The sequence below is a fragment of the Carassius auratus genome, chromosome 45 (genome assembly GCF_003368295.1).
Source record: "Carassius auratus strain Wakin chromosome 45, ASM336829v1, whole genome shotgun sequence".
In the NCBI taxonomy this organism is placed as follows: domain Eukaryota; kingdom Metazoa; phylum Chordata; class Actinopteri; order Cypriniformes; family Cyprinidae; genus Carassius; species Carassius auratus.
This window is the reverse complement of record NC_039287.1, coordinates 666,953-694,114: the sequence shown is the minus strand read 5'-3', so window position 1 is coordinate 694,114 and position 27,162 is coordinate 666,953. Positions and strand designations below refer to the sequence as shown.

General features: G+C 35.9%; 3 protein-coding genes across 13 annotated transcripts in view; all 3 read left to right on the top strand.

Moving 5' to 3' along the window:
* LOC113062800 (myelin transcription factor 1-like protein) overlaps positions 1 to 9,503 on the top strand; it is a 51,609-nt gene extending 42,106 nt beyond the window's left edge. For 3 of the 5 annotated variants that reach the window (XM_026232788.1, XM_026232790.1, XM_026232789.1), the window contains exons 13-23: positions 647 to 871; positions 1,586 to 1,701; positions 2,395 to 2,463; positions 2,567 to 2,629; positions 2,763 to 2,846; positions 3,026 to 3,247; positions 4,472 to 4,563; positions 4,915 to 5,018; positions 5,107 to 5,250; positions 5,972 to 6,034; positions 6,698 to 9,503. In XM_026232788.1, coding sequence (XP_026088573.1) covers positions 647 to 871; positions 1,586 to 1,701; positions 2,395 to 2,463; positions 2,567 to 2,629; positions 2,763 to 2,846; positions 3,026 to 3,247; positions 4,472 to 4,563; positions 4,915 to 5,018; positions 5,107 to 5,250; positions 5,972 to 6,034; positions 6,698 to 6,838 — 1,323 coding nt within the window. In that variant the 3' untranslated portion in view covers positions 6,839 to 9,503. The remainder of the gene's footprint in view (positions 1 to 646; positions 872 to 1,585; positions 1,702 to 2,394; positions 2,464 to 2,566; positions 2,630 to 2,762; positions 2,847 to 3,025; positions 3,248 to 4,471; positions 4,564 to 4,914; positions 5,019 to 5,106; positions 5,251 to 5,971; positions 6,035 to 6,697) is intronic. The other 2 variants (XM_026232793.1, XM_026232791.1) reach the window with 2 other exon arrangements.
* Positions 9,504 to 11,493: 1,990 nt separating this feature from the next.
* On the top strand, positions 11,494 to 24,972 carry cep43 (centrosomal protein 43). 7 transcript variants are annotated; one of them, XM_026232780.1, is made up of 21 exons: positions 11,494 to 11,699; positions 12,313 to 12,366; positions 12,476 to 12,530; positions 13,076 to 13,164; positions 13,350 to 13,487; positions 13,611 to 13,646; positions 14,315 to 14,371; positions 14,626 to 14,696; positions 15,106 to 15,167; positions 15,320 to 15,381; positions 15,467 to 15,547; positions 16,677 to 16,739; positions 17,738 to 17,946; positions 21,613 to 21,654; positions 21,833 to 21,907; positions 22,916 to 22,981; positions 23,095 to 23,207; positions 23,749 to 23,823; positions 23,915 to 23,948; positions 24,028 to 24,112; positions 24,826 to 24,972. In XM_026232780.1, exons 1-21 carry the CDS (start codon positions 11,616 to 11,618, stop codon positions 24,898 to 24,900), a joined length of 1,626 nt encoding a protein of 541 aa, XP_026088565.1. In that variant the 5' UTR covers positions 11,494 to 11,615; the 3' UTR covers positions 24,901 to 24,972. The 7 variants fall into 7 exon arrangements, with proteins under 7 accessions (XP_026088565.1, XP_026088566.1, XP_026088568.1 ...); XM_026232781.1 differs by lacking the exon at positions 21,613 to 21,654 and having other exon boundaries at positions 11,496 to 11,699; XM_026232783.1 differs by lacking the exon at positions 21,833 to 21,907 and having other exon boundaries at positions 11,497 to 11,699.
* A 208-nt stretch (positions 24,973 to 25,180) lies between these two features.
* The window catches only part of LOC113062798 (C-C chemokine receptor type 6-like), a 3,503-nt gene continuing 1,521 nt past the window's right edge, over positions 25,181 to 27,162 (top strand). The window contains exons 1-3 of the mRNA XM_026232787.1: positions 25,181 to 25,268; positions 25,351 to 25,447; positions 26,726 to 27,162. The exon at positions 26,726 to 27,162 is cut by the window's right edge and continues 1,521 nt beyond it. Of these exons, the coding sequence (XP_026088572.1) occupies positions 26,742 to 27,162 (421 nt within the window). The 5' untranslated portion in view covers positions 25,181 to 25,268; positions 25,351 to 25,447; positions 26,726 to 26,741. The remainder of the gene's footprint in view (positions 25,269 to 25,350; positions 25,448 to 26,725) is intronic.

Sequence of the window (27,162 nt, the reverse complement as noted above, 5' to 3'; positions counted from 1 at the left end):
TTAAGATATTTTGGATGAAAACCGGGAGGCCTGTGAATGTCCCATTGACTGCCAAGTATGTTACACTGTCAAGGTCCAGAGAAGTATGAGAAGCATTTTCAGAATAGTCCGTCTGCCATCACTGGTTCAACCGTAATGTTATGAAGCGATAAGAATACTTTTTGTACACGAATAAAACAAAAAATAATGACTTTATCCAACAATTCCTTTGTCAACAGTCTCCTCTTTGTCTCTACACATCACTCAAACTGCCTATATGCACTTCTGTGACAAGGATGTGCTGTTTCTATGTGTATTTATGCTTTGATTTGAAAGAAAACACCACATCCTTGTGACGCGGCTGACACAGAAGAGCGTAGGCCGTCTATGGGACAGGCACAAGCCTCTCGGTTTTCATCCAAAATATGTTAAATTGTGTTCCGAAGACGAACAAATCTTTTGTGGGTTTGGAATGACATGGGGGTAAATGATTAATGACAAACTTTCCATTTTGGGGTGGTGTATCCCTTTAACACATGGTGAACCATGTACCCCTCCACATCCTTCCCTTCCATATCTCACTCCTTTCATCTTTTTACCTCTTAATTATTGTCGTTATTCTTTATTCTCTTATCAGTCCTCCTCTCTCTTCTCTTTTTTGTGGCAGAGCCCAGATGACAGAGATGGGGATGAGAACGGAACCCTGGATCTGAGCCAGGCTGGAGGGATGGGGGAGGGCAATGGAGGCACAGTGTTGACCCCCCTGCAGCCCATGTCGCCCCAACGACAGGCACTGCTCAACAGCCACTGCTACCAGATGAGCACAGCAGACTGCTGGGACCTGCCTGTGGACTACACCAAGATCAAGCGCCTGGACGAGGACCACAAGGAGGTACTTGCTCTTAGTGGCTACTGGTTAGCTAAAAAGGCAGTTGGTAGATGAACAATAGTCATAGTAAGATTACAGTTTTCTGCATTCAGCCCACTTCCAATGCAATCCTTAGGAAGAGATTTCTGCTCAGTCTTCCCTCATTTTCATTTCCACTGTAGCCAAGCAAAAGGGGCTATTTATAATCTAAAATTGTTTGCATGTGACATGTTAATTGGAGCACAATTTAGTCATTTCTAAATGGTTGCTTTGTGTAAACCTTAAACAGTAAACCGGTTGGGGAGGCTGTATTTTCTCCCGTTGAAATGCTATGAAGGATGGTAGGCCGTTTCTTTTGAAGGACTGAAAGGACATCTAGTGTAGAGTGCTGGTACTGCATGCCTTCACTTCACTGGAGATTATTGCTTGAAAACGGGTTTTCCTCTGCTAATTAATTACTCATTAATGAACCCCCAGACTTCAACTGTTGTTATTAGTATTTCAAAAGGGAATTTATGTTTTTTCTAAGTTGTTGGGGGACTTGAATTTATGCAAATTAGACTGTATGAGATTTTGAGCTCAGTGTTATAAAACATGGTATTCTTTTAAATGTGAACTGCGCTGTATATTATGTAATAATATGTGTTAATAATATGTACTAACAGGCCATTGTACTATTCTTCCCTTTTATACTGCATCATAACATCTTTCTTTTTCTTTCTCCATTCTCATTTTCAGGATGACTTGGACCCCTTTCAGGATCTATTGGAAGAGCAGCAGTATTCAGAAGTGTCCCTCCCCAGCCCCAAACACAAATATGCTCCCTGCAAGGAGAGTAAGAAGGAACTCCTCACGTAAGCTTAGCATCTACCAAGATTCTTTCCCTTCTTTTTTTACAGTACTGTGCCCGTTAATACGAGAAATTAATACTTTTATTCAGCTAGGTTGCATTGAATTGATTAAACGTAAATAAAACCACAATGTTACAAAAGGATTGTGTTTCAAATAAATGCAGATGTTTTTTTTGACTTTCTGTTCATTAAATAATCCTGGGGAAAAAAGTTTTCACAAAATATTAAGCAACACCGTTTTCAGCATTGACGATAAGAAATATTTAATTCAATGCTGGTAAAATGATTCTATTAAATATATTAAATAATAATCACAGTTAAATGCACACTCATTATTCTTCATTTATATTGTGCTACATATAATCTTGGACTTACTATATAAGCAAAAGCTTTTATTTATGAATGCATTTGTAAAAATGCTTTATTAGCAGGCAGCCATGATTAATTAATACAAGATCAAGTCAGTATTATTCAGCTGGTGAAATGATCTTAGCATCCATATACAATAAAACTGCTTTTTGGGGGGGCTACTGATAAAAGTGTTTATTATTTTAAACATAAAAAATTACAATTCATTTATTTGCATTTACTTTTTTTTTTTAAATAAAGAAAGTGACCCTGAGTGCACCTTAGTAGCTTTGAAAATGCAGCTGTTCTAGTAAACTATGCCTCATGCTACTAAAATCCTCTCTTAAGGCTATCAAGCTGCCAACTGGCTGACAAGGGCATGCGTGGTATGATGACATCTAACTCCCAGGATCTGAAGTAAGCCCACGCGCTCTCATGTTTACACACCGCCTCAGCTGACCCTCAAAATGAGGTCTGTCTGAGGTTAAACTAATCTGTCTCATGTTTTCATTGCTTGCAGGTGTCCCACTCCTGGCTGTGATGGCTCTGGGCATATCACGGGCAACTATGCCTCACACAGAAGGTGAAGACTCACAAATATGCACATTAAAAATTTGATTTAATGCTTCACGTAACGTTTGGGCCACTAGTGGATTCAAAGAAGTGCAAAGAGAAGCCCTTGGCGTTTTTTGGTAAATGTGTTTCTTGCTCTGAAGTCTGTCAGGTTGTCCCCGGGCAAAGAAGAGTGGTATTAAAATAATGCACAGTAAGGAGGACAAGGATGACCAGGAGCCAATCAGGTGCATTTTTTTACAATTCCTTCAACGATCCAAAGTGACTGAAAGTTGAATAATGTTTGTAGTAACTTACAGGAGGACTGAAGTTGAAATCGACTACTCAAGACAATTGTGAAAGGGACTTCGCTATGTGTGTGTGCTTATGTGTGTGAACTCGTCTCTGCTGTTCCCAATGTCTTTAGGTGTCCTGTGCCAGGCTGTGATGGCCAGGGTCATGTGACTGGGAAGTATGCATCCCACCGCAGTGCATCCGGCTGCCCACTGGCCGCCAAGCGTCAGAAAGACGGTTATGTGAACGGAGCTCCTTTCTCCTGGAAGTCTGGCAAGACAGACGGCATGACCTGCCCCACCCCCGGGTGTGATGGTTCAGGCCACGTCAGCGGCAGCTTCCTCACCCACCGGAGGTACATGAGTGTATGAGCGTAGCCAGGCCACTATAAAGCAAGAAATCCTTTTCTTAATCTGTATTTTTGCATTCATTTTAATCAAATATCTCAACATTCTTAAAACAAGATATCTTTTATTTAGAAGTAAAAATATTAATTTATTTATCATTAAGTAATATTATTGTTCTTGTAAACTAAAACTAAAACTATTGAATTGAAATAAAATAAAATTGAAATATTAGGAAACTAGATATGTTGCTCTGGCAACTAACTGAAATAAATCAGTTTAAAGTACTAAAATCTAAAAGACAAACAAAATAAATTTGAATAGAAATATACAAAAATGAATAAAAATGACAAAAGCACATGGTAAAATTAATACAACTTTTAAAATATAAAAATGGTTCCCTTTTGGCGTTTTTCTTTCTTCTTTTATCTTTATTAAGTTTATTCTTAAAAAAAAAAAAAATTATCCAGTGGGGGAAGAAACAAAAATACTATTAATTCAAGATATATTCTCTAAAACATGTCTCATTGTCATAAAGTTTTTCTGGTAAATGTATCTTGTTTAAGGGTTGTTTAAATATTTTATATGAGAACAGAAATGCTGATTACAAAAATTATATTTTGCAGTGAGTTTGTCCTTTTGAATACTTTGAAGCAATAAATGCATTATTTTTCTTGTTATTGTTTGTTTAAGTAGTTTTAATGCAGCAGGTGTATTTTCCACATACATTCTCAAAACCTGAGGAAAGAAAATCAGCTTTAGCCAAAAAACAAAATGAAAAAATGCACAATAATGCACAATTATTTTCTTTTTTTTTACCCCAATTTTTATTGTACAGACAAAATGAAAAACAAACAATCATAAAAGAGAAAACATTGTCTGCACTTTTTTCCTTTTTACACATTTCTTTCCCACATATAACTAAATGAGGAAAGAGACAAGGAGAATAATAAAAATAAATAAATAGACATAGCCACCCCCCACCCTAAGAACCCCCAGGAGGATTAGAAAATATAAGACAAACAGTATTTGTATACAATTATACTTATAAGATGCATATAATAAAAAAGAGAGAGAAAAAAGAAAAGGAGAAACAAGTATAATCAACTATACCAATAGTATATAGCACAATTATTTTCTTAACCCTTATGAAATTATGTTACATTTTGTCATCGGTAGAATGTTTTTTAATTTGAAAAAATGATCTATTTCTTTTGTTTTTTACACATCGGTAGTTTATCCGGTTGTCCCCGTGCCACATCTGCTATGAAGAAGGCAAGGATGACCGGGGTGGAAATGCTCACAATCAAGCAGAGAGCAAGTAAAGGTATGTCATTTTTAAAGGCTGCACAATAAGTCACATGCAATATTTAATGTGCATCTTGTCTTGCTAATTTTTTGAGATAGGAATTTTGGGTTTGCTGAGCTGTATGCCAAAATCATCAGTATTAAAACAATGAAAGACCTGAAATATTTCAGTTGGTGTGCAATGAAACTTAAATATATGAAAGTTTAATTTTTATCATTACATTATGGAAAATAATTAACTTTTATCACAATATGCTAATTTTTTTAGAAGGACCTGTATGGTCGTGGTTTTGCGCCCTATAATTTTTTTAATTTAAATTACTTCCATCAGTGGCATTTTTACAGTGAATTTCTCAATGTTCCCTTCCAGGCATAGAAAATGACGAGGAGATTAAACAGCTGGATGAAGAAATCAAAGACCTGAACGAATCGAACAATCAAGTAGAGTCAGACATGATAAAATTAAGGACTCAAGTAAGAGCAGTTGACACCTATCACATCAGGCTTTGGCCATGTGTTCAGTCACGGAGATGCCTTTGTCTGTCTTTCTCCCACCTGCCAGATCACCACCATGGAGACTAACCTGAAGTCCATCGAGGAGGAAAACAAGGCCATAGAGCAGCAGAACGACTCACTGCTGCATGAGCTCGCCAACCTCAGCCAGTCCCTCATCAACAGTCTTGCCAACATCCAGCTTCCACACATGGTAAGAGCCATAAGACATGTGGCCTCACACAGTGAAGTCAGAATAAAAATTTGCAATAAAAGAAATCTGTATTAATTCAAAATAGTTATTAAAGTAAATATAACACTTACAATAAATGTTTTTCTGCTTAGAATTGTCTTTTAGACTATAGACTGCCTCTTGTTGAAAGCCAGGGCCTGAGTTTGCATTTCAGACAGTAGAAATGAAATTCCGGTTTCTATTGTTTCTCCCATCTGCTTCTTTATGTCTGTTGTTGAGTTCCTCGCGGTTCCATATGCTTCTGTGCTGAGGTCACTCCCCTTTACAGACCATTGTAGAAAAACAACCTCCACTCCAACAACTGCTTTTCAGTTGAGTAACAACATGGCCGCTGTGGATCAGATTCTCTCACATGATCGAATCCCAGTGCCTTCACCTACACATTGAGCCGGGGTACGATTGGACGAGCCCCGTTCAAATGTGGCAGCCATGTTAGTATACAACTGAAACATGTCTTCTTGAATATGGCTCCTGAATTCTCCACCCCCACTGTTGATGGATGCAATATAGAGTGCGCACGAGAGATCCTCAAGCTGCACTAACATCAGACGACTGTTGCCTGTTCATGTGTCATGCCGCTCAAGCAGAACTTGGTTTTCTGTGCTTCCACGTGTAAAGTCAAGTATGTCAGTTTTATTGAGCCAGGCTAATAGTCTTTTCTCTACACCTCTCCCTTCTGTAGAAACCGGTGCCACTGAAAGAGGCCCCTGTTAAAAATTACTGCTGTTTACAGATGCCCCACAGAGTAAGAGATTCATTTTCCATAGTCTAACTTTATCCTTCTCCTCACTATCATTTTCCTCTCCCTAAGTCCTCCCCCTTTTGTAACACACAGTACGATGTGTATGTTTCACGTAGGTCCATATAGTGTATCAGTGCCACACATATTGACATAATCCACTTCAGGGAATAGCGATAAGAATAAGAAAGCTGGGGTTGCAATATGAGCCATATTTATTTTTTTAATGTTATTATCGTAAAATACATTATTTTATCAGGCACAGTGATGCTCATCGATATCTGTCTGCTATTCATGGCGATCTGTTGGATATCACTTGTGAATGCCAGTATTACCTACATACTCATGAGCATGAAACTCACACCAATGCATGCATACATAGTGTATGTGCATTCATTTTTGTTATCCATCAGAAAAAAAAAATATAGACAGTGTAGTACTATTATGCTTGATTTAGTTACCATTTTAATGTGATTGGTCAAGCCCTGCATTTCAGACGTATTTTCTCTAAAACCCTAGCATATTTTTAGCTTTAAAGGCATCTTTGTGGGTTAATTCCTCCCTAAATATATCCCTTTCCTTTCTGTCTTAAGCCTTGATTGTCTGTTTATTGAACATATTTTGCTTGGTTTGTTTTTCGACCTCCAATGATCCCAATCTGTTCCACAGGAGCCGATGAACGAGCAAAACTTTGACACATATGTGAGCACTTTGACAGATATGTACACTCACCAGGACCAGTACCAGAGTCCGGAGAACAAGGCCCTTTTGGAGAACATAAAGCAAGCAGTTCAAGGCATCCAAGTGTAGCTTTGCGACTGGCTGTTATTGGCCGAGTAATTGGGTCATGTGATCAGAGCGTTAAGAAACAAAAGAGACCCATCATGTAAAAAGTATGATTAACTAGTATGATTTTTATTTTATTTTTTTTGCTGCTGTAATTTATTGTATTATTTATGATTCTGTTATGCTTTTGACAAAAAGTACGTAACTTATTTGTTGCCTTGCTTTAAGATGACGACTACCAATGGCAAATGTTTTGAGGAACATTCATGTTTTGTACATTTTTCATATGACCTGACATAATGTGATGTACTGTTTATAGCTGCTAATGTATGCACATTTTAGTGTATATGTATTTATTAATTGTAAACAAAAACCATCCATTATTTTAAATCTAAAGAGGTGCAGAGGGCATACACTGAGGGAATGTAAGGGCAATCAGCTTTGATCTGAGCTTCTCTTTATGGAAGTAATGGGAACTATGTGCTGTGCAGGCTGTTCAATGGATGTACAGTGGTTCATTTTGTGGTTCGATTTTCAGTACATTTTGTAAAAATATTGAGAAACATTGTCTTTTGGTTCCGAAATCATATTTATAGTGGTCAATGTGGGCACTCTAATGCAGTATGTGTATTGTTTTTTTTATTTTTGCTTGTTTAGTTGTTGTTGTTTTCTTCTTTTTTTTCCTTGTTGTAATTCCCAAAATAGATGGAAAATTTGAAAAAAATTGTGAATGCAAACATCATGACACGGAAACTCACTGGTGTAAAACCCAAGAAATATTTCATAGCTTTTCAGATAGTCCATTTTCTAAATGTAACACCCGGCTGGTTGAGGCCAACAACTACAGAAAATTTCAAGAAGACAATCCAACATTATTAATTTAATGATCGTAAAATGTTAGTGGTAGTATGACAGAATATCAGCAATATATGATAACGAATCAATCATTTATTTAGATATGGGATGCAAAAGTTTGGGTATATGCAATTTCTTATTCTTACCATAGTAGAAAGCGGATGAATCTTTTTACTAAATGTAAAGTATTAAGTTTTATATAAATCTTTTAATACAGTCATGTTTTAGGGTTTAAACATGGGTGATCCAGTCCAAATGGATGAATGCATTATGATTTCACATTTCTCATGTTCGATTTTGCACAGGGACACCTTTGTTTCCATGTTTTGGTGTTTTTATTTGTTTCATGAGACCAAGGAGGTGCCCAGATGTTTGAATTGTGGGAAGGTTATTTTTTATTTTTTTCATTTGAAGAAAGTAAATCTGTGTGTGAATGTTTATTGTTGTGCTGGATATACAGGGTTAATGTCACCATTCATACGTCATTGTGTCATAGTAATGGAGCACTCGTCTTGCAGATTTTGTCGAAACAATCATTTAGAGATTCATCTGGTCATGAGTGCACAACAAATATGACTATATCAGCAATGCAAACTCATCATATTACAATTAGTGAACTCCAATCAGTTATATACAGCATTAAGAGAGGTCAGCTTGCCTTCATTATTTATTTATTTATTTATTTTACGTTTCTGAAAAATCAGTGGCACTTTAAGCTCTAAGAATTATGGGAATTGAAGCATTTTTGATAATTAAGCGATGAAATGGCGTGAAACGGGTCTAGATCACAGTAGTGTTATGGGCAGTTTCGGGCATATAGAGAGTTGATTACTGACATGACCAGTTCATATTACTCCATAATATCTTAAAGACATGTACAGCTATAGTCTGGGAACCCCCTGTTCATCTTCATTTAGTCAAAGCCCATTCAAAGCATCAAGCAAAGTCACAAATAGGTCTGATTTTCAGTGGTGGGTTGTATTTATCAAGCATGAGTCCAAACAGCCAGTGGTTTTTAGTGTGAAATGACTCTGGTTGTTGCTGATGTTCTAGATGGGGCTTTGTTTCTTGAATCTATGATTTTGTATTTTTATTACGGCTAGCATTATGTTTTCCAAGAGCTCATACGAATGGTGCTAGTCACTCTTATTTATCGTTCTGTAATATCCAGACATCTCTTTCCCAACCACAGCACATTTCTCTCTCCGAAAGCTTTGTGTATGTATGCAGCTTATTTCCAAGAGTAGTAACGCTTTTACAACACTGATAGCAAAATACAATATCCTCTCATCCACTATCATAACTGATTTGACAGGAAAAGGGATTTTAAGCACAATTCCGCTGCTCATTTTCAGTTGGCACATATTGTACTATCTACTTCACGGGTTATCTGTGACTATTTAAATAGAAAACTCTATCTATGGTGTCACATGCTTGAATGCAGAATACTTTTCTTATTAATAATTGTGAAATCATCAGGTTACAAGTTTCCATTTCAAATGTATTTTAATTAACCATTTTAAACCAGGATTTTTCTATTAAAAAAATGAAGAAAGAAGCATAGCTTTCTTAATGTCTCTTGCTCTCTTCCTCTATCCAGCTCTTTAGCTATCTAGCTATCTTTTTCTCTTTTATTTGATTTTTCAACCACATGGCATGATTTCTGTTGGTATGATACTTTTTTTTCTTTCTTTTTTTTTGCTCTAAGTGTTTAAGATCATACGTTGCAGTGATATTTCATTTTGAAATTGTGAAATTTGTACAATTTTTATCATGCTGGTGTTGACATCTCTTACTCAATAAAAATTGTGTTGCCACATTACATGTCCCTTTTATTTAACATATATGTTCGTAATGACATTTTTGAATGATGTTATATTGGTTTGCATCAAGGAGGTCTATGATACCTGGAGTAAAAAATGAATATGTATTCATCTTTGTGGCAGTTGCATGTAAAGTACGTGACCTGGAGGCTATCATCTTTGGTCAAGGGTGTTCATGTGACTGATCATGTGTCAAAGTCATCAGAGATGGAAAAATTTGTAATTACAGTCCAGTACCCTGCAGAGATATATGTTACACTGAAAAAAAGAGAAATACTAAAGGTTTTTAAGTTGCTTGGAAATGTGTTTATTTTGTCAGAATACTCAAATACTTTTAAATAGCCCTTAAAGGGGGGGGGGGGGTGAAATCCTATTTCATGCATACTGAGTTTTTTACACTGTTAAAGAGTTGGATTCCCATGCTAAACATGGACAAAGTTTCAAAAATTAAGTTGTACGTTTGAAGGAGTATTTCTGTTCCAAAAATACTCCTTCCGGTTTGTCACAAGTTTCGGAAAGTTTTTTTTCGAGTATGGCTCTGTGTGACGTTAGATGGAGCGGAATTTCCTTATATGGGTCCTAAGGGCACTTCTGCCAGAAGAGCGCGCGCTCCCGTATAGCAGAGCACTGAGAGCAGACACATTTATTAATCAGAGCGAGAGCGTCGCGAAATGTCACAAAAGAAGTGTGTTTTTGGTTGCCAGGGCAAGACAACCCTGCACAGATTACCAAAAGAGAAACAGCATTAAGGGACCAGTGGATGGAGTTTATTTTTATAGAGCATCAACAGAGTTGTGCAAGTGTTTGTGTTTGTTCCCTGCATTTCAAAGATGCTTGTTTTACAAACAAGGCCCAGTTTGACGCTGGATTTGCACATCGTTTATTTCTTAAGGATAATGCAGTCCCAACGAAAAAGGGTCACGATCGTGTGTTGGAACCGCAGGCGGTGAGTAAAACTGCTTCAAATATCTCTGTGTTGTTAACTTAGCTATCGGCGTGTAAGCACATCAAGTAAACAACATGCAATGTTGTCATCAAACTGCACTTTCCATATGTACAGCTTTAAAAAAAAGACTGTTAAGCATGGTTTGTTTTGGTTGTTTTTTTTCCTCAGCTTCCAAACGCTCTCAACGCAAAAGCCTACTGGCGCTCATGATTCTTTAGCTCCGCCCACACGTCACGCCTCCAGTCGGTCGTGTTTTTCCGGGAAAAATCGGTACAGACTATCTTTCTCTTATGAATTCAATAAAACCAAAGACTTTTTGGAGTTATGAAGGATGCAGTTCTACTCTATAGGTACTCAAGATTAACAGGATATTGAGTGAAAATGAGCATTTCACCCCCCTTTAATGACAAAACAGGCCTTTTGCCCTCATGAAGATATTAAACCGGTTAGATATCTTGTTAATTGTCTTGCAATTGTGTATATTTTCTAGCTATAATTAATAGTCATTGATAGTCTGGTATAAACTTTATTAAAAGAAATCATTATTTATGTATAAAAACATTACAACAATGGCATATTCTTTTTAGAGAGTACAGGGTACTGTAGTAGCCTACATACTACACGAATGACCCAGCAAGTTACTAAGTCTACTTAGTAAAAAAAATATAATTTTGGCCATGTAAAATACGAAGACATATTTTGTATTTTATGCTTTTGAAATGTGCTTTTTCAGAACTCTTTTTAAATCAAAATTGCTGACTTTTTGTCATGGAAAAATTGAGGTAGTCACTGAAAACGCTTGACACAAGCAATGAAAACTATAGTTACACTTATTTCTACTCTTAAGTAAATTATAAATACATTGAAGGGATAACTCGTGAATTTAACTCATGAATAATGAATTAGAGACCCCGCATGACAATCATCAAGCATCTTGACAATGACCTTTTTAATATTCATGAGCTAAGGCGAGCTCCAGGTCTATTATCTGTCAGGATCCCATACGTCCTAATGCCAAAAGGGAATAACTGCCGAATCAGAGCAGACAGATCCTGAACCACCAACTCTTGCCGGATCATAGAAGCCCAAGCATAGGTCCATAACATGCAATGCAGTTGATAGCCGCCAGGGTGCGCAGGTTTCCAACTTATAACTAGTCACATGACACAAACTGAAGATGTCTGCGACAGAGGAGGACACGGAACTCAGAGATCTACTGATCCAAAACTTGGAAAACAGCGGTGTTTTGAATAAAATTAAGGTATTTTTCCTTCCTGTTTCGAAACACGTTTTAAGTCTTTATGTGGCTGGAATAATTCCTGTCTCATACGGGACATATTTGTTTAGTTTTTTTAAGCGCAGTGTTTGTTAGCATAGCATAGTGATGCTAAAGTTGTTATGGGCAACAAATGGACAACAGCCACTGGTGTGACAACATTGAGTGATGACACTGCTCTCTTATATAACCCTCAGCTACTAAAAATTAGGCCTATAGTGTAATTTTTTTATTTTGGCTGTATTAATATTAATAAAAATATGTTTTTATAATTAACCAACAAGGCTCCAAAGACTTGTTTCATTTTATTTTGGTAAAGTGTTAGGCTCACAGGGATTGAGGAAGTCATCTAAAATGATCAGACAACAAGTAATCTGGTTTAAACTGTAATATGATGCCTTTAATGAGCTGTATCTTTCATAACTGCAGTTATAATGTATATCTACACAAAAGTGTTTCTTTACTAACTGCAGCTTCAGTCATACAACTGAGCTTTGAGCTGTTCTGATCCTTATCGAGTCTGTTTGATGCTGTACTGATATAAATATGTCTGAATAAAGGACATATGAAGTGATGATAGGTCTCTCGATTTTTGCAGGCAGAGCTACGTGCAGCTGTTTTTCTTGCCTTAGAAGAGCAGGACAAAGTTGAGGTAATCATAAATAGTTTGAAGGCTTTTGTTTTGTTTTGTTTTTGCATGAACATTATTTTACTTGAGCAAAATTCAGTGTTTCATATAGATGTCAACTCTTTTTGAATAGAATAAAACCCCTCTTGTTAATGAAAACCTGAAAAAATCCCTCAACACAAAGGATGGTAAGTAGGAATTCTATAAAATAAAATAAAAAGTCTTTATTAGTTTTTTCTGTCTTGTTTTGATGTGATATGATTTGGGTTGTAACCGGTTGTAATACACAGCTGGACAGTACACTAGTAATAATACAGTTGACAACTTTGTAAATGGTTACAGAAAAAAAAAACCAAACGGATATCATACACTTACTGACAGAAAATCACACACTTAGACTTTCAGGATGTTCTGAACACAGTAAACTCATGCGGCCACATGCATCTCTTTTCTAGGAGACGCACAAGAAATGACAAGATGTGTTCTAAAATCAGCTCAAAATATCAAACATGTTAAATATTAATATATAAAAAATATAATAAGACTGGATGGAATCATAGACTAAAGCTAAACAATCTTTTAGTTTATACTAAAGCTAAAAAATATTGTACTGTTAATACACTACATGATTTTCTGTGAAATGAATTTATTTTTAATCTGATGTTTTGCTTACATTTCTAAATGTGTGCTTTGGAAAATTATGTTTTTTTAGCATGTCTTTCTGTTCTTGTAGGTCGCTCGGTTGCGGGTCTTATCATTGACTTCCTGCAAGTATTCAATTTAGACTTCACCCTAGCAGTGTTTCAACCTGAAATTAGTACGGTATGTCAGTGTTATATAATATACAACGCTGTAAGTGATACACAGTTTGAAGCTGTCATTCAGAAATTCATGTAATTTTTTTTTTTTTTTTTTTTATTGATTTGATTTGAATGTGCTATGCTATGTCCTCTGTGACCTCATATCTCTTTCATCTGAACTAACGTACCCTACTATGTGTTATTCAGCTCAATGGGATTGACAGTCGTGAAACTCTGTCTAAAGAGCTTGGCATATCGGAATCGGAGGTGAATAAAAACACCCCTCTTCTTCTAGAGTTGGTGAAGAGGGGCCGGCATAAGGACAAGACCTCCATTTTCACAGAGGTGATTTGTGATGCTCTGCATTTCAGCCAATCAGATGAATTCATGTCTTTCAGATAGCATGACTTTCTCTCTCTCTCTCTCTCTCTCTCTCTCTCTCTCTCTCTCCTGTCTTTCATTTGTCAGGGAGATCAACGGTTGACTGAGAGAACTATTCCCAAGGTACTTTACCATTGCTGTGTCCATGTAATCGGACTAGATTTTTTCTGTAACCTGTTTTTGCACCCACACGTACAGTAAGTACAGGTGGGGTTGATGCACTCTCAGGAAGAGATCCAGTCACAGACTAGTAATAGTTCTAACCCGCTTATTTCACTTGTGGTTAGAGAGCACATCTCGGGTTTGATTCGTATCACCAGTTTACCCACACATCACAAACCCCAGGCAAATTATTCAGGTCACACAAGGGAAGGATGATGTAAATGAACATCTTGAAAGTGCTGCTGCAAAAAAGGATTTCCTGTTAAGATACTTGTGCAAAACAAGCTTGTCCTAGTTCTAGAGTTTTTGTCCTGTTTTGTGGGCACCTTACGTGCATTTGTTTAATCTAGCCCATAGCACTGCATGACTACTGTCATGTCAGACAAAACTTCAAATGCTGTAGTTGCAGAATTGTTAATTGTGACATCCTGTCTTGTTTGTAAGTGCGCAATGTGACTGTCCCAAGCATGTGATGAATATAACACATTTGTATAAAAAAAATACAATTGTATATTAATTTTATCTATCAAATATAATCAAAGAATTTAAACTAATATAGGAGTTATATATTGATTTTCTTCTTAGTGTAACCTGCAATTATTGTAGTAATGTTTGTGAATGGTTTTTAGGAATTGTTGCCCCGTCAAATTGCTGAGGCCCGCAAGAAATTTGACAGTCATGACAAGGTAACTTTTTATTTTTATTTTTATTATTAATTAATAATTCATTCAATTTACCATATAATATATAATTGATTATTTTGAAATGACTGTTCATTACTTTTTAGTTATTCTTTTTTAGTATTAATTGTAATACTACTTTGGTCATAAGTAGTCATTATAATTATTATACACTAATAATTAGGTAATTAATAGTTAAATTATTATATAAATATGAAAACCTTGGAGTAATGTAGAAAGCTTTTGATTTGATTTTACAGAACAGAAGTGGCGAGATCAACAGAGATGCAGTTATTGGCATTTTTGCTCATCTTTTCCCGCAGTTCAGCAGGTTTGTTTCAGCATTGTGGACTCTGAATGACACAAACTCTAGGAAATGTCTGAATTTACTGGTACTGAAACCCTCATTTTTGTAATGACTGAAAGTGTTTACATCTTCCCACATTGTTGGTTTGCTCTTCTATAATCATGTCTGGTTGAGGTTATTGGCATTGTGGGCATGGCCTTTCTAATGACTTGGGAAAAGGGTATATTTCAGAATAATTGTTTCTTAAGAAAAGATCATTATTATCAGATAATCATATCAGATATCATTAACAGATCAATTGATTGCACTTAATGCACAGTAGTTTTAGCCATTTTGGTTGTAGTTACTATGAATGACCACATAATTTTATAATATGACTAATGTTATTTATTAGCTGACTAATGGTTTTATTTTTTGTATCTGCAAATAAAAGAAATATGCTGGACAGTTACGTCACTGAGGAATTTAGAGCCAAAGGCAAGGAAACAAGCAATAGTAAGTATTTTCGATCTTGTTTTAGTGTTTTCATTATTTTGAGGAATGCAGATTTCATGTGTATGGAATACTTGTCATTCACTGACAAATAAACTGCAATAGTTGCTAATGGACTTTTGTCTTCCACTTCTTTCTTCCTTAACTTTACCTAGCTGTAGACTTTCAGGACTTCCTGGGAATGTACAAATGCTTTTTCATACAGTGTCGAAGTGTGGTGAGCAACCTTAAACACATTCTGATTTCTTTTAGCACTCCTTTTATTGTGATTTCTGTAATGAGGCCTGTAATATCGTTTATAGGTTACCAGTGAGAGTAGCGATGTACTTTACTCCTCGAGTAAAACTACTGATGATAGAATCTTTCTGTCTTCCGCCAGCAAGGTAAAGTGACTTCCTGTCTTTGTTTGTTTGTTTCTCTATCTCTGCTTATCTTTTTCTCACACACTTTCCTCTCACCTTCTGTCAAGTTTATAATCTGTGATATTCTTTGTGTATCAATTGAGTTACTTTTTGTCATGTGAAATATTCTGTCTTTCACCTACCTGTATATGTAAAAAAAAATAACAAACCACGAAGCCACAGCTGGCTTTTGTTAGCGTGTTCATGTGGAAAATCTGCAACGTTATTAAAAAAATGTTTATTGCATGTACTGTTTCCTTCCGTTCTACTTTCATTTAATCCAGCTCCTTAAGTTGAACCCCAGAACATCGCTGGTTTTATGAATCGGAGATGCGTGGTGTAGTATTATGTAGCTGTGTTTGATTTTTATCAGCATATCTTTTATCATGGGTTATATCTTAGATGGCGGGTGATGCACAGTAGTAAGTTCATGCAGTCATTGAAGTTTGACTCACAAAGGAGAAAGGGATTTTCCCAGTGTAGGCAAGAATGTAGTGTCACACATCATATATTATGCACATACCTCTGCCCTTAAAAATTTTGTCAAAAACTATATATATATATATAATATATAGTTTCTTCTAAATTAATTATTTGACATTTATTCCACATACCATACCATTTGGGAATTTCAAACATATACTTTTTTTTTAATTTTTCAGAATTTTAATGCAACCAAATGATTATTTTAGATGAAGATTCTTATGTACATTAAGAACTTGATTGTTTTATTATGGCCCTAAATGAACAAATCAATCAAATAATTCTTAAATCAATTCCATCTTCCTTTGCCTCTACAAATTCCATTAAATTACATTTTATTAATTATTGATGTTCTCTACACTATACCATTGGGAAATTCAAACATACAATCAAGTTATAGATATTTAGATTTTTGAAAGTTTCTCCATGTGTCAGATTAAATTTTGCATGCATTTTTATAGCATGCAGTAGCTGTTCTTTTTGTGTTTGTATTCCTACAGCAGTTCCTCCTTTTTGTTTTGCATATGTTTTTATTTTGTTTACTTTTGTTCCATATCATGTACAATTCAGTGAGGGTAGCATGACATTGTTGTAAAAGGGAAGCTGATGGCTGTATTCTGGTGCTCAGATACCCAGGTATAAAGGATTTGTTAAGCACAATTCAGCGCAGGAAGAAAAGGCTGACCCAAAGGTAAAGCACACGTGCGTCGGCTCTGATACAGGAGCTTTTGATCAGCTCAACCATGTGGCTTCCTTTAGGTCTCACAAATGATTCCTAAATGGGTGGGGTCTACACACATTTGGCTGTTGTTAGGTAGTCATCAAAAAATGATGATATGTGCTCCTTCCTTTTACTGTTATCACATGTGCAAGTGGAAGTTCATGTCCCAAGACAAAATTACTGCTTCGTATTCAGGATCCAAATAGCTTATGTATAACGGTGCTAAACATAGCCCATGGTTGAATTGGAGCCATCTTAGCACTTGATATAGTAAACTGGCTGTTGCAGAGCAGATTTAAGCTAATACACAATACAAATTAGATCAGTCTTTGCAAAAGATTTAGAGTAAAGAGACTGACAAAGCTTTCACTAATCACCCAAATACTATTGAGATAATAAATGAATTAACACTCACTAACACCTATTAATTAACCAAATTCAGCATGTGTTGTCTAACCTCTTGCCTTTGGATATGTACACTAATTGTGAAACATTTCATCTCAAGTAGAACCTTTCTTTTGAAAATTGACCTATAGAAAATAATTGATCGATTTGTGAGTGGGTTGAATGACACAGCATTTGTCAGTGGGCCAGTTTCATAATGGGCTTTTTAACAACCTACTTTTCTTGTAAGTTATGTGAGATGTTCTTTACTTTTGAATACCATCTGCTCTCTTAGGAATTCCCTGAATTTTACTTGAGAATGTCATGTTTTAAAGCACTTGGTCAAAGGGAACACATTTTTCTTTGATTTTTTTTTTTTTTTTTTTTATCTTCTTGCTCATTATGGAACCTCACTTTTGTACACATAACACTACAATGGGCAGCTGTTGGTTCCAAACTGAATCGTACAGGAAGTAACTTTACATGAGGCGATAATGCTTATTGTTCATGTTGATTGCAAATCTGGCGCTTGTGGCCTTGTGATGTTATTAGCGCATGTGGATAATATTGCGACTTTCCCGTAGGCAGGAGACAGAAGACCTGGTGAAACACTGGGGTCTCAGAAGAACAGAGGGTCTGTTCAAGTGTCTGAAGGGTCAGAGGAAGGGTTAGGTGAAGGAAAACACCTTCCCACCCCGCTGAGGAGAGCACTGGAGTTTGGAATGGAGGATGAGGATGAAGGAGACTCGTTCTTTGATGATCCTCTTCCTAAACCTCAAAAGACCTATGGCTGGTAAGGATACCTTTACTAGGACAATTTACACTGGTTCGGGCTTAATTTATATAATCTTACGCGGGCTCGGGTCGAGCTCCGGTTTGCGCTCCGGTTTGAGAGGTAAACGAACGGTCATGTGAAGTGTTTTGATTAGCGTGAGAAAGATGTGAAAATGGATGCAGAGTAGGTGTAACGGAGGCTTACCTCTGGCGATTACGTATGAGGTGCCATGTAGGATGTAAATCAAACTTCGCTTCTCAATACATACATAAAACACGTGCATATACACATATAAATTACTCTCATTTGCATGCATACTACTGGATGTTCAAAAATACATGTATAAAATACACGTGAACACTAATATGAAATCATACATACTGTACACCTACAGACACTTGCAGATACATATAAACTTGATCCACGCATACACATCCATAAAACACTCGCGCATACAACAAAAAAAAAACATTTACTAACGTATACAGTTCAGATGAGAAAAACATGCATTATTTGTGTACACACACACATATATAAGTGATTTCATATGTGGATGTGCGTGAATTTACAGTGTAAACGGAAAGCAATTTAGTGTAAAAGGAAGTCGCTTAAGTGTGAACGGAAGTAACCGCATTTGCAATCATGGACAGAGATCTGTCTCATTCCTAATCGTTTTCTCAATCATTAAAAAAAAAAAAAAAAAAGTTTTAAAAAAGCGAAAGCTTTTAATATGCACATGAACTGGAATATAAAGATTCTTAATCTCTCTGTTTTGTCATTTTACATTTTTTGCCCCAAAATTATACATTTAGTAGATAAAATGTACTATATAGTTAAAAAAAGGTTGTAAAATATCTTTATACATTTTGTTTTTGTCTTTAATCATATACTGCATTGTGATGCACTTTGAGATGAATTATCCACGGACCATGCTATCACCAGAATATCATGATCTTTTTTACTAAACCCTTTATCCACGAAACATGACCTATAAGGTTGTGCTTGATTTGATTACCTTTGATCATCTTGATTTCAAAAGTGTGGATTTCAGGAACAGAATGTAGTAAAACTTCAAAACTGGTTAATAATACAATATTTGTATCAAATAGTTTTTTTTGTTTGTTTTTTTGCATATGATGTTTAACTATTACACTGATAAAGATCCACCATCCACCATCACCTGCATCAGATAAAAAAAACAAAAGTTAATTCTGAGAATATTTACCCATGTATGTGTGCAATAGTGGCTCATATATAACTTGAAATTGTGAAATCCTCACCTTTTTCTAGATGAAACGGCCAGTTACCTTACTGCTGCTGGCGAGTGTGATATTATGGTCCATTAACTCGCCGGTGTTCTGAAAGTTCAGTGTCTGAGATATTTGGTGTCATTGAGTATAAAGAACTATATATAAAGACTCGTATGCAGTAACAACTATTTCAGTTTTTTTCTCCTTAAAAAAAGGTGTCGCATGGAAGTGCACGAGAGCCTACAGTTCATGTGGAGAAGTTGTTTGTTTGTAATTAATGTATATGTTACAAATCAGCAGAGTTTGATACTTGCACTTCTGCCTGTTAAATATGAGCCGCTATTGCACACAAACATGGGTAAACATTCTCAGAATTAACTTTTGGGTTTTTTATCTGATGCAGGTGATGGTGGATCTTTATCAGTGTAATAGTTAAACATCATATGCAAATTTCAAAACAAAAAGGTAATCAAATCAAGCACAACCTTATAAATCATGTTTCATGGATAAAGAGTTTAGTAAAAAAGATCATGATATTCTGGTGATAGCATGGTCCATGGATAATTCATCTCAACGTGCACCACAATGCAATATGATTAAAGACAAAATCAAAGTGTATAAAGACGTTTTACAACCTTTTTATAACTATGTAGTACATTTTATCTACTAAATGTATCATTTTGAGGATAAAAAAATGTAAATAAAAAAAATAGAGAGATTAAGAATCTTTATATTCCAGTTCATGTGTGTATTAAAAAACATTCAGCTTTCGCTTTATTAAAACTTTTTTATTTTTTTATGATTGAGCAAACTATTAGGAATGAGACCGATCTCTGTCCATGATTGCAAATGAGGTTACTTCCATTCACGCTTAAACGACTTCCTTTTTTACACTGAAATGCCTTCAGTTTACACTGAAAATTCACGCACATCCACATATGAATACATATATGTGTGTGTGTGTAAAGTGTGTATGCATACATTGCTAACATTATATGTATTGGTATCGATTTCATATTAGTGTTCACGTGTATTTTATACATGTATTTTTGAACATCCAGTAGTATGCATCTATATGTGAGTAATTTATAAGTGAATATGCACGTGTTTTATGTATGTATTGATAAGCGAAGTTTGATTTAAATCCTACACAGCGCCTCATAATTAAGTTTTGGTTGCACCAGCAACTAAAGCAAAGTCTGAGGTTTGAAAAAGTTTTGACCGTGTTTATAAATAGAATAATGAGTGAATAATGACACATCATCAGGCTCATGTTGGCATTATTCTTTTATTAAATGTCAGCTGCTAGTGGCGAAGCAAATCCGCCGGAGCCTTTATCTAAATTTCGTTATTGCCAAATACCAATCTTAACTTAAAATTTATCTTAATTTAATTTGTTTAAAAAAAACTCATTTTTATTGGTGCGTTGGTCTATTTCTAGGCTAAATGAGCCTGTGCTGAGATGTTACAGAGGACTTATTTTATTTCTTTATTCCAACTTCCAAGTGGCCTATAGTCTACGTTAGTTATGAATAAATTATGCTAAAACATGTATAAATGACTCATTCTTGACAAAAGGAAAAAGAGCTGTGTGTGTGCGCACATTTGAATAATGTCGGGCTTTAAACGGGTTCGGGCTTTAAAAAAAGCTGTCAATCAAAATGTACTTGTCAGGCTCGGGCCCAAACCTGTCATGCTCGGGTCCTGTCGGGCCTAACTTTTAAGGCCCGATTACAGCTCTAGGACAAATCATCAGTTATGGCTTCTCTTGTGGACCGGTCACACTGACAAAATAACAGGAAGTCTTTTTTTTTGACACAAGTGACAAACTGTTGATATATAGGCATGCCACTTAAAAATAAAATTAATGAATTAATAAAAAAAAAAAGTAATAGTCTAATTGAAAAGTAGTGTAAATATACAAATCACTACTTAAAATTACTACAAAACACACTACAAAACAATTTAATTTATTCATTATTTATTCATTTATTTTTAATGGCAGAACGAAAATCAATTAGCAAAAGGATAATGCAAAGCAATTTGTAAATGCTACATATAAAAAATGAAAACAGAAATGTCAGTGTAAAATGTCATTTATCAAAGTCCTAGTTTGGCACTCATAGTGGGAGCAGAGTTCCATTCAGAGCTTTGAACAATGACTTTTTCGGTGCCCACATGTTCTACTGAGACTAAAAGAGCAAATAAAAACGAAATGATCTAAACCGCTGGCACCTTTGACTGTAATTTCAGAAGCATAGATCGGGGTTCTTCATGTGTTTGAAGCTCATAACTGTAGTTCAGTTTTTACTGTTTAAATATGACCGGCACCAATCCTTAATTCACAATTCTGCTCTTAGTTAAAATACAGAGAAGTTCTGACCTGTATCTTCTCCTTTTTACTGTTGTCTCTTAATGCTGCACGTGAAAACAGTGGTTTATCTTTGGCAGATAAGCCATATTCAGGGCAGAAACAGTAAGTACTACCTGTTTTCTTTGTGAATGATTTGGACTATGACAGATAACAGGTAGATATTGGAGCTTTGTTGTTTGTTGCACCATGCCCCTTTTTTGCTTTTTGTTCCTGCCACTCTCTTTCCCTCTTTCTGTAACTGTGTCTGTGCTCTGTATGTGTTTCCCTCCCCTGTGAGAAGTCCGCACTGGCAGAGGGAAGGAAGCCTGTCAGGGCGATCCTTATCCCAAATGAGGAGGGGCACTAGCCTCAATGAGTGAGTGCGCATGGAGTGATCACACTGCCATTCAAGCCCACTGCATCCATCTTAACCCATGGGTGTAAAATCAGGCTGTTTACTCCAGTTGGGGCTGCTCATGTTCATACAGCAGCAGAATACTGTGGTCAGTCCAGTATTACAGAGTTGAATATTGTTGTTTTCACACGCACACACTTTGGCTATAAACAAGATAATTAATTGGCTCCCTTAAATTATCACAACAACATTTAAATAAAACTGATTAAACAATGTCTTGTTATATGTGATCCTTTTTTTTATTTTATAAACTTAGCAATTTTTCATATTTTCTTTTGTCGCTTTCATTACAAGTGTGAGCTTGGCTTCGTTCATACAGACAATATTTGATCCACTCATTTGAAAAATGAAAAATGAAAAATTTCAAATGAACCAGGGGTATCACTATATATAAATGCCATCCAGTGCTTATATTTATACAGTATGTATATATGGAATTTTAATTATGAAATAAGGATTTTTTATTATCCTAATTTTTTTTTTAGCTATCAATGGTAGAATTGCTAGATACTGTAATAAAAAAAAAAAAAATCATTATCATAAACATATAATTGCCATCAAATGGCTGCTTATATCGCTTATGCTTGTCTTTTAATTGCCCAGCCAAGATCTAGTGATATCCCTGTATGAACGCAACAATTTGATTCACAACTTTTAATAAATATAGTTATCAAATATTGTCTGTGTGAACGTGGCCATTATTATACCATAACGTCTAAACCTTAACACCATTCCCTGATATTGTCAAAAGGAAAATCCGAAAGTACAGGAGTACTGCAACTGTGTGTGTGTGTTTGTTTTTTAGTTTTTTTTTTTTTTACCTTTGCCCTTCTCCTTTCTTTCCTTCTCTGCATTTGCTCTGCATGTTTTCCATGTTTGTTTGTTTTTTCTCTCTCTCAATGCCTTCTTTTTGGTGTTATGTGTATATGTATGCGTGGATGAACATACTCTTGTTCTGTCTGGCCTCAGCCTGTCTGCCATTGGCAGCGATAAAGAGGGAGATGGAGAGGACATGCTCTCTGACTCTGAACCTAGGTGAGCTGGGCCATTTCATGTCTGTCTCCTGCCAGAACTTCTCTCTTCTTTCACTTCTCATTATATGGCTGTCAGCTCACTTCACAAAGAGTCTCATATGGTCTGTTTTCCAGGAGAGAAGGCTTGGGCAGCAGTTTAGGAAAATCATTCACGGCAGACACGCAGCTACAGAGTGCAGGAGGATCTCCTGAAAGCAGCCAGAAAGATCATTCATCTGACAAAAACGGTAGCAACCCCATTTGTGAAGTCAATTTTACATGAACTGCAAATGACAGGTTAATTGAAGCGACATATGTATATCACAAAAGATCCACTGAGCATACAAAACTCTGTCTTCAGAGAATTAAAAAGGCTGAATGAGATGTATTTTTACAATGCATTTATTTTACAAAGCATCTAACATGAACAACATAATAAAACTATATTCAGATGTGAACTTTAAAGGGAATAAAAGCATTTGCACATGAATTAGGCCATTCTGAACCGTTCCCATTACACAGAATGAGAGCTGCTTCTGATGCTGTTATATGTGGTGTTTTTTTTTTTTTTTTTGAGTTGACATATTTTAGTATGCCATTTATGCGCAATCTTACCAATAATTTAACCCATCAAAGGTTTCTAAAAAAAAATCTGAAAACATTATGAATCATCAGAGGGAGGTTGTGACTCTCTGGATCGAAATTGAATCAACTTATGAGGTGCCTAAAGATTTTCCTGACTGATTTTGACACTAATTTAATATCTTTTCTCTGTAATTACTGTCGTAGGTACGTCTAGTTCTAATGATAAGGGTGTAAAAGAGTTTCCCGCTCCAAATGAGAAAACTGCATCCCCTTTGCTGGGTAGGAACCAATATGTTCAATAAGAGGTTCAATATGTTTTTTTAACCATCAAATCAAAAAATTGTACTCACTATCACATTATGCTTTGCAGATGAAGATCATGACTATGATGATGACTTCAACAGGTAAAGAACATGCCCATAAGTTGTAATTTTTCTCATTCTGAATCCTGATGAAGTTTTGTCATCTATAATTTCTCTTCAGTCATCGTTCTGAAAACTCTAAGAGTGAAGTGAGCATCAATGAAGAGATTGAGGTGTCAATAGAAGGACCTGACATAAGCGATAAGGTATTGTTTTCTCCATCCTAAAAAAACATGCCATTATTAGTGCTGCTATTAAACAAGAGTTTAAATGACTGTGGGTCTTGATCATTTTCAGATGAACTGTTCCATTATTATGCTTGTAAAGGAATGATTGACATTTATAATCCAGTATGAATGCAACATTGATGCGGTTATTCTTAATGTCAGTTCATTATGGCCCCATTTTTCACAATTCGTGATGAGGGACAAATGTCAACCGAGTGGCCTCACGGATAAGAATGCATTGTGTAAAAGGGAAGAAGTGAGAGTGGCATGTTTTGTTAATTGCAAATATGGGTACTTAAAGGGGCCCGATTAGGCAATGAGAGGAAGTGACATAAGAACTCAACAGCCTGGTTTCACAGACAGGGTTTAGGTTAAACCAGGATTAGGCCATATTTCAGTTAGGACATTTAAGTCATTTTTGTAAACATGCCTTAGAAAAAAAACGAGACAAAACAAGGGCGCTGACATATATATTCTAAGATCAATCGATGCATGTATCTTTCCACTGAAACCACACAAACTTACATTTTAGTCTGGGACTAGGCTTAAGCCTTGTCTGTGAAGCCGGGGAATAGTATAACAAAAATAATATCCTTTGCTTTAACCTTGACTGTGATTTTAGATCTTATTGACTCTAATTCTCATCATTTTATTTGCTTTATCTCGCTCTTGTTTTTTTGTTTTTTTTCTAGCTGGATGAAACCACTCAGGATGTGAGCGTCTCGCAGATAAGTTTGGGTGCCGACTACATGGAAGACGTTGCTTGACATCTGTCAGTTTCTTATTTTATACTTCATGTATTTATGGATTTAGTTCACAATAAATAATTCATTACAGTCTGACTGTTCCTGTTTTTTATTACCATTTAAAAAGAAATGAAAGGATTGTCAATTGTGACTTCTCTTTAAAATAATACTCAAATCATTGAGTTATGTAACGGTTTTAATGTCAGTGACCGTGTTACAGAAATCACAGTGAAATTCATCTTCAATCATCAATAAAGTGCTAAAAGTGAATGTTTGTTGGGTATTTCTGTTTGAGGCATAGCACCAACCTTTTAGATGAAAACATTATCCGTTCTAAAACTCTACATGTGTGTCAGACAGCTTTGATGGTCTCACACTCACACCTACAGGTACATGTTCCTACGCAGTGCTCTTTAAACAGCAGTGAAGTGCCGCCTTTCGCTCAGGTCTGATAATTGTCATTCTTATTAGGCAGCTGTGCCCTGCCCAAGTTGTCTTTCCTCATCAGAAACCAGAAGGAACAGAAACCTCTCACTGCTTTCCATTAGACTTGTTTGTGTAGATACTGGTAAGTCACTTCTTTTTTCAAAGTTACATGTTACATTTTTGCACTGAAACATAAGTCCTATTTGTGCCTATTTGTTTTAATATGTATTTATGTAATTACCTGAACAGGAGATAAATTGTTTATGTTAGTCTTGGTGTTGTGACCAACTAATTTGAATCAATGGAAGTTTGAAGGCTTTAGTGCACAGGATCTGCATTTAACTGAGACGCAGTATAAAAGCTGATATTTGCCCACTGAGAGAAAGACTAAAGTTTGTTGCTATATAAAATGATACATAGATAGATAGCATGATGTTTTTCATAACAATAAATTAATTTACATGATTCTTCTCTATGCCACTAACTAGTGAATACATAAAACTATAAAACTGGAAATATTTATATGCTTCAGTATCATCGGTTTTTATTGTGTGTGTGCGTGCATGAAGCGGACACACCATATGTGTTCTTATTTCATTAAGACTGCTTTTATACAACAACTGTGACATGAAAACCTTACAAAGATGCTTAGTTGATTTGTAAATGATTTATGTAAATGTAAATGGATTTATGGTAAGTGTTCTTTTAATTAAGGTAAGTTCTTTTTGTGTATTTTACAATAGGATGTATTTTCTTGAACCTCTATTAGACATGACGTTATCAAGTGCCTGGTTTTTAACACTTGATGATTGTAATAAAACTTAAGAATGCGTGGAAAGAAGTCATTTTGTTGATAAATGCTACACTTTTCTAAACCAACATCCTCTTTAGGACTAATGGTCAGTACATTTTTGTTGAATGCGTTGGATGTCTTGATTTTCTGCAGATTTTCTCTTTCTGCAAAGGTGAAAATTACAAAGCAACATTTTTACTGAGAGCTTTTTCTTGGTGTGGAATGAATTGTTGGATTAACCCTAATCTGTTTTATAATTCACACTCTCAGGTTTGTACAGAATATTATATGGCTGTGGCAAAACGTTGACAAACTTCTGCCTATGCTTTCTTGGTCAAAATTAAGAACAAATCTCTTCTTTATTTAAACAAGCAGTAACACTTTAGTATAGGGACCAGTTCTCACTATTAACTAGTTGCTTATTAGCATAACTATTATTCGCATATTGGGTGTTTATTAGTACTAAAAAATAGTCTACATCCCTAATCCTATTTTTCAGAGGAAAAAATTCGTAGTTCAAGGGTTTGTTAATTTAATTCAGGCAGCTTCACCTTGACAAGTGAACTCTGTGAGAAAATGAATAAATTTACCAATTAATTTAGAGTTTTTCTTACTGTCTTTACAAAGGTCTCAAAGGAAGAAAATGGAGGATTATGAAAACAGCAGTAGAGACTACAACATCACCGACTATACATACGAGGGAATGTGTCCAATCGAGCGCAGACAGGAAATGGAGAACTTCCTCCAGTTTTTTGTTCAACCCATCATTTGTTTAGCTGGTTTCATTGGCAACGCCCTCGTAATTGTGACGTACGCTCTCTACAAGCGAACCAAGTCCATGACTGACGTGTACTTACTGAACGTGGCCATCGCTGACATCCTGTTTGTGGTGGCCTTGCCTTTGATAATCTACAGCGAGCACCACGGGTGGTCCATGGGGAACTTGTCTTGCAAGCTGTTGCGTGGCATCTACAGTGTGAACCTGTACAGTGGCATGCTGCTCCTGGCTTGTATTAGTGGAGATCGCTACCTTGCCATCGTACAGGCCCGCCGGTCCTACCGGC

Bases quoted from the DNA above. Each gene is read 5' to 3' on its own strand.
- cep43 (XM_026232780.1), top strand. From the start codon at position 11,616: ATGTCTGCGACAGAGGAGGACACGGAACTCAGAGATCTACTGATCCAA. The intron at 13,647-14,314 runs GTACTTTACCAT...AATGGTTTTTAG, and splicing joins CTGAGAGAACTATTCCCAAG to GAATTGTTGCCCCGTCAAAT. The intron at 24,113-24,825 runs GTATTGTTTTCT...TTTTTTTTCTAG, and splicing joins GACCTGACATAAGCGATAAG to CTGGATGAAACCACTCAGGA.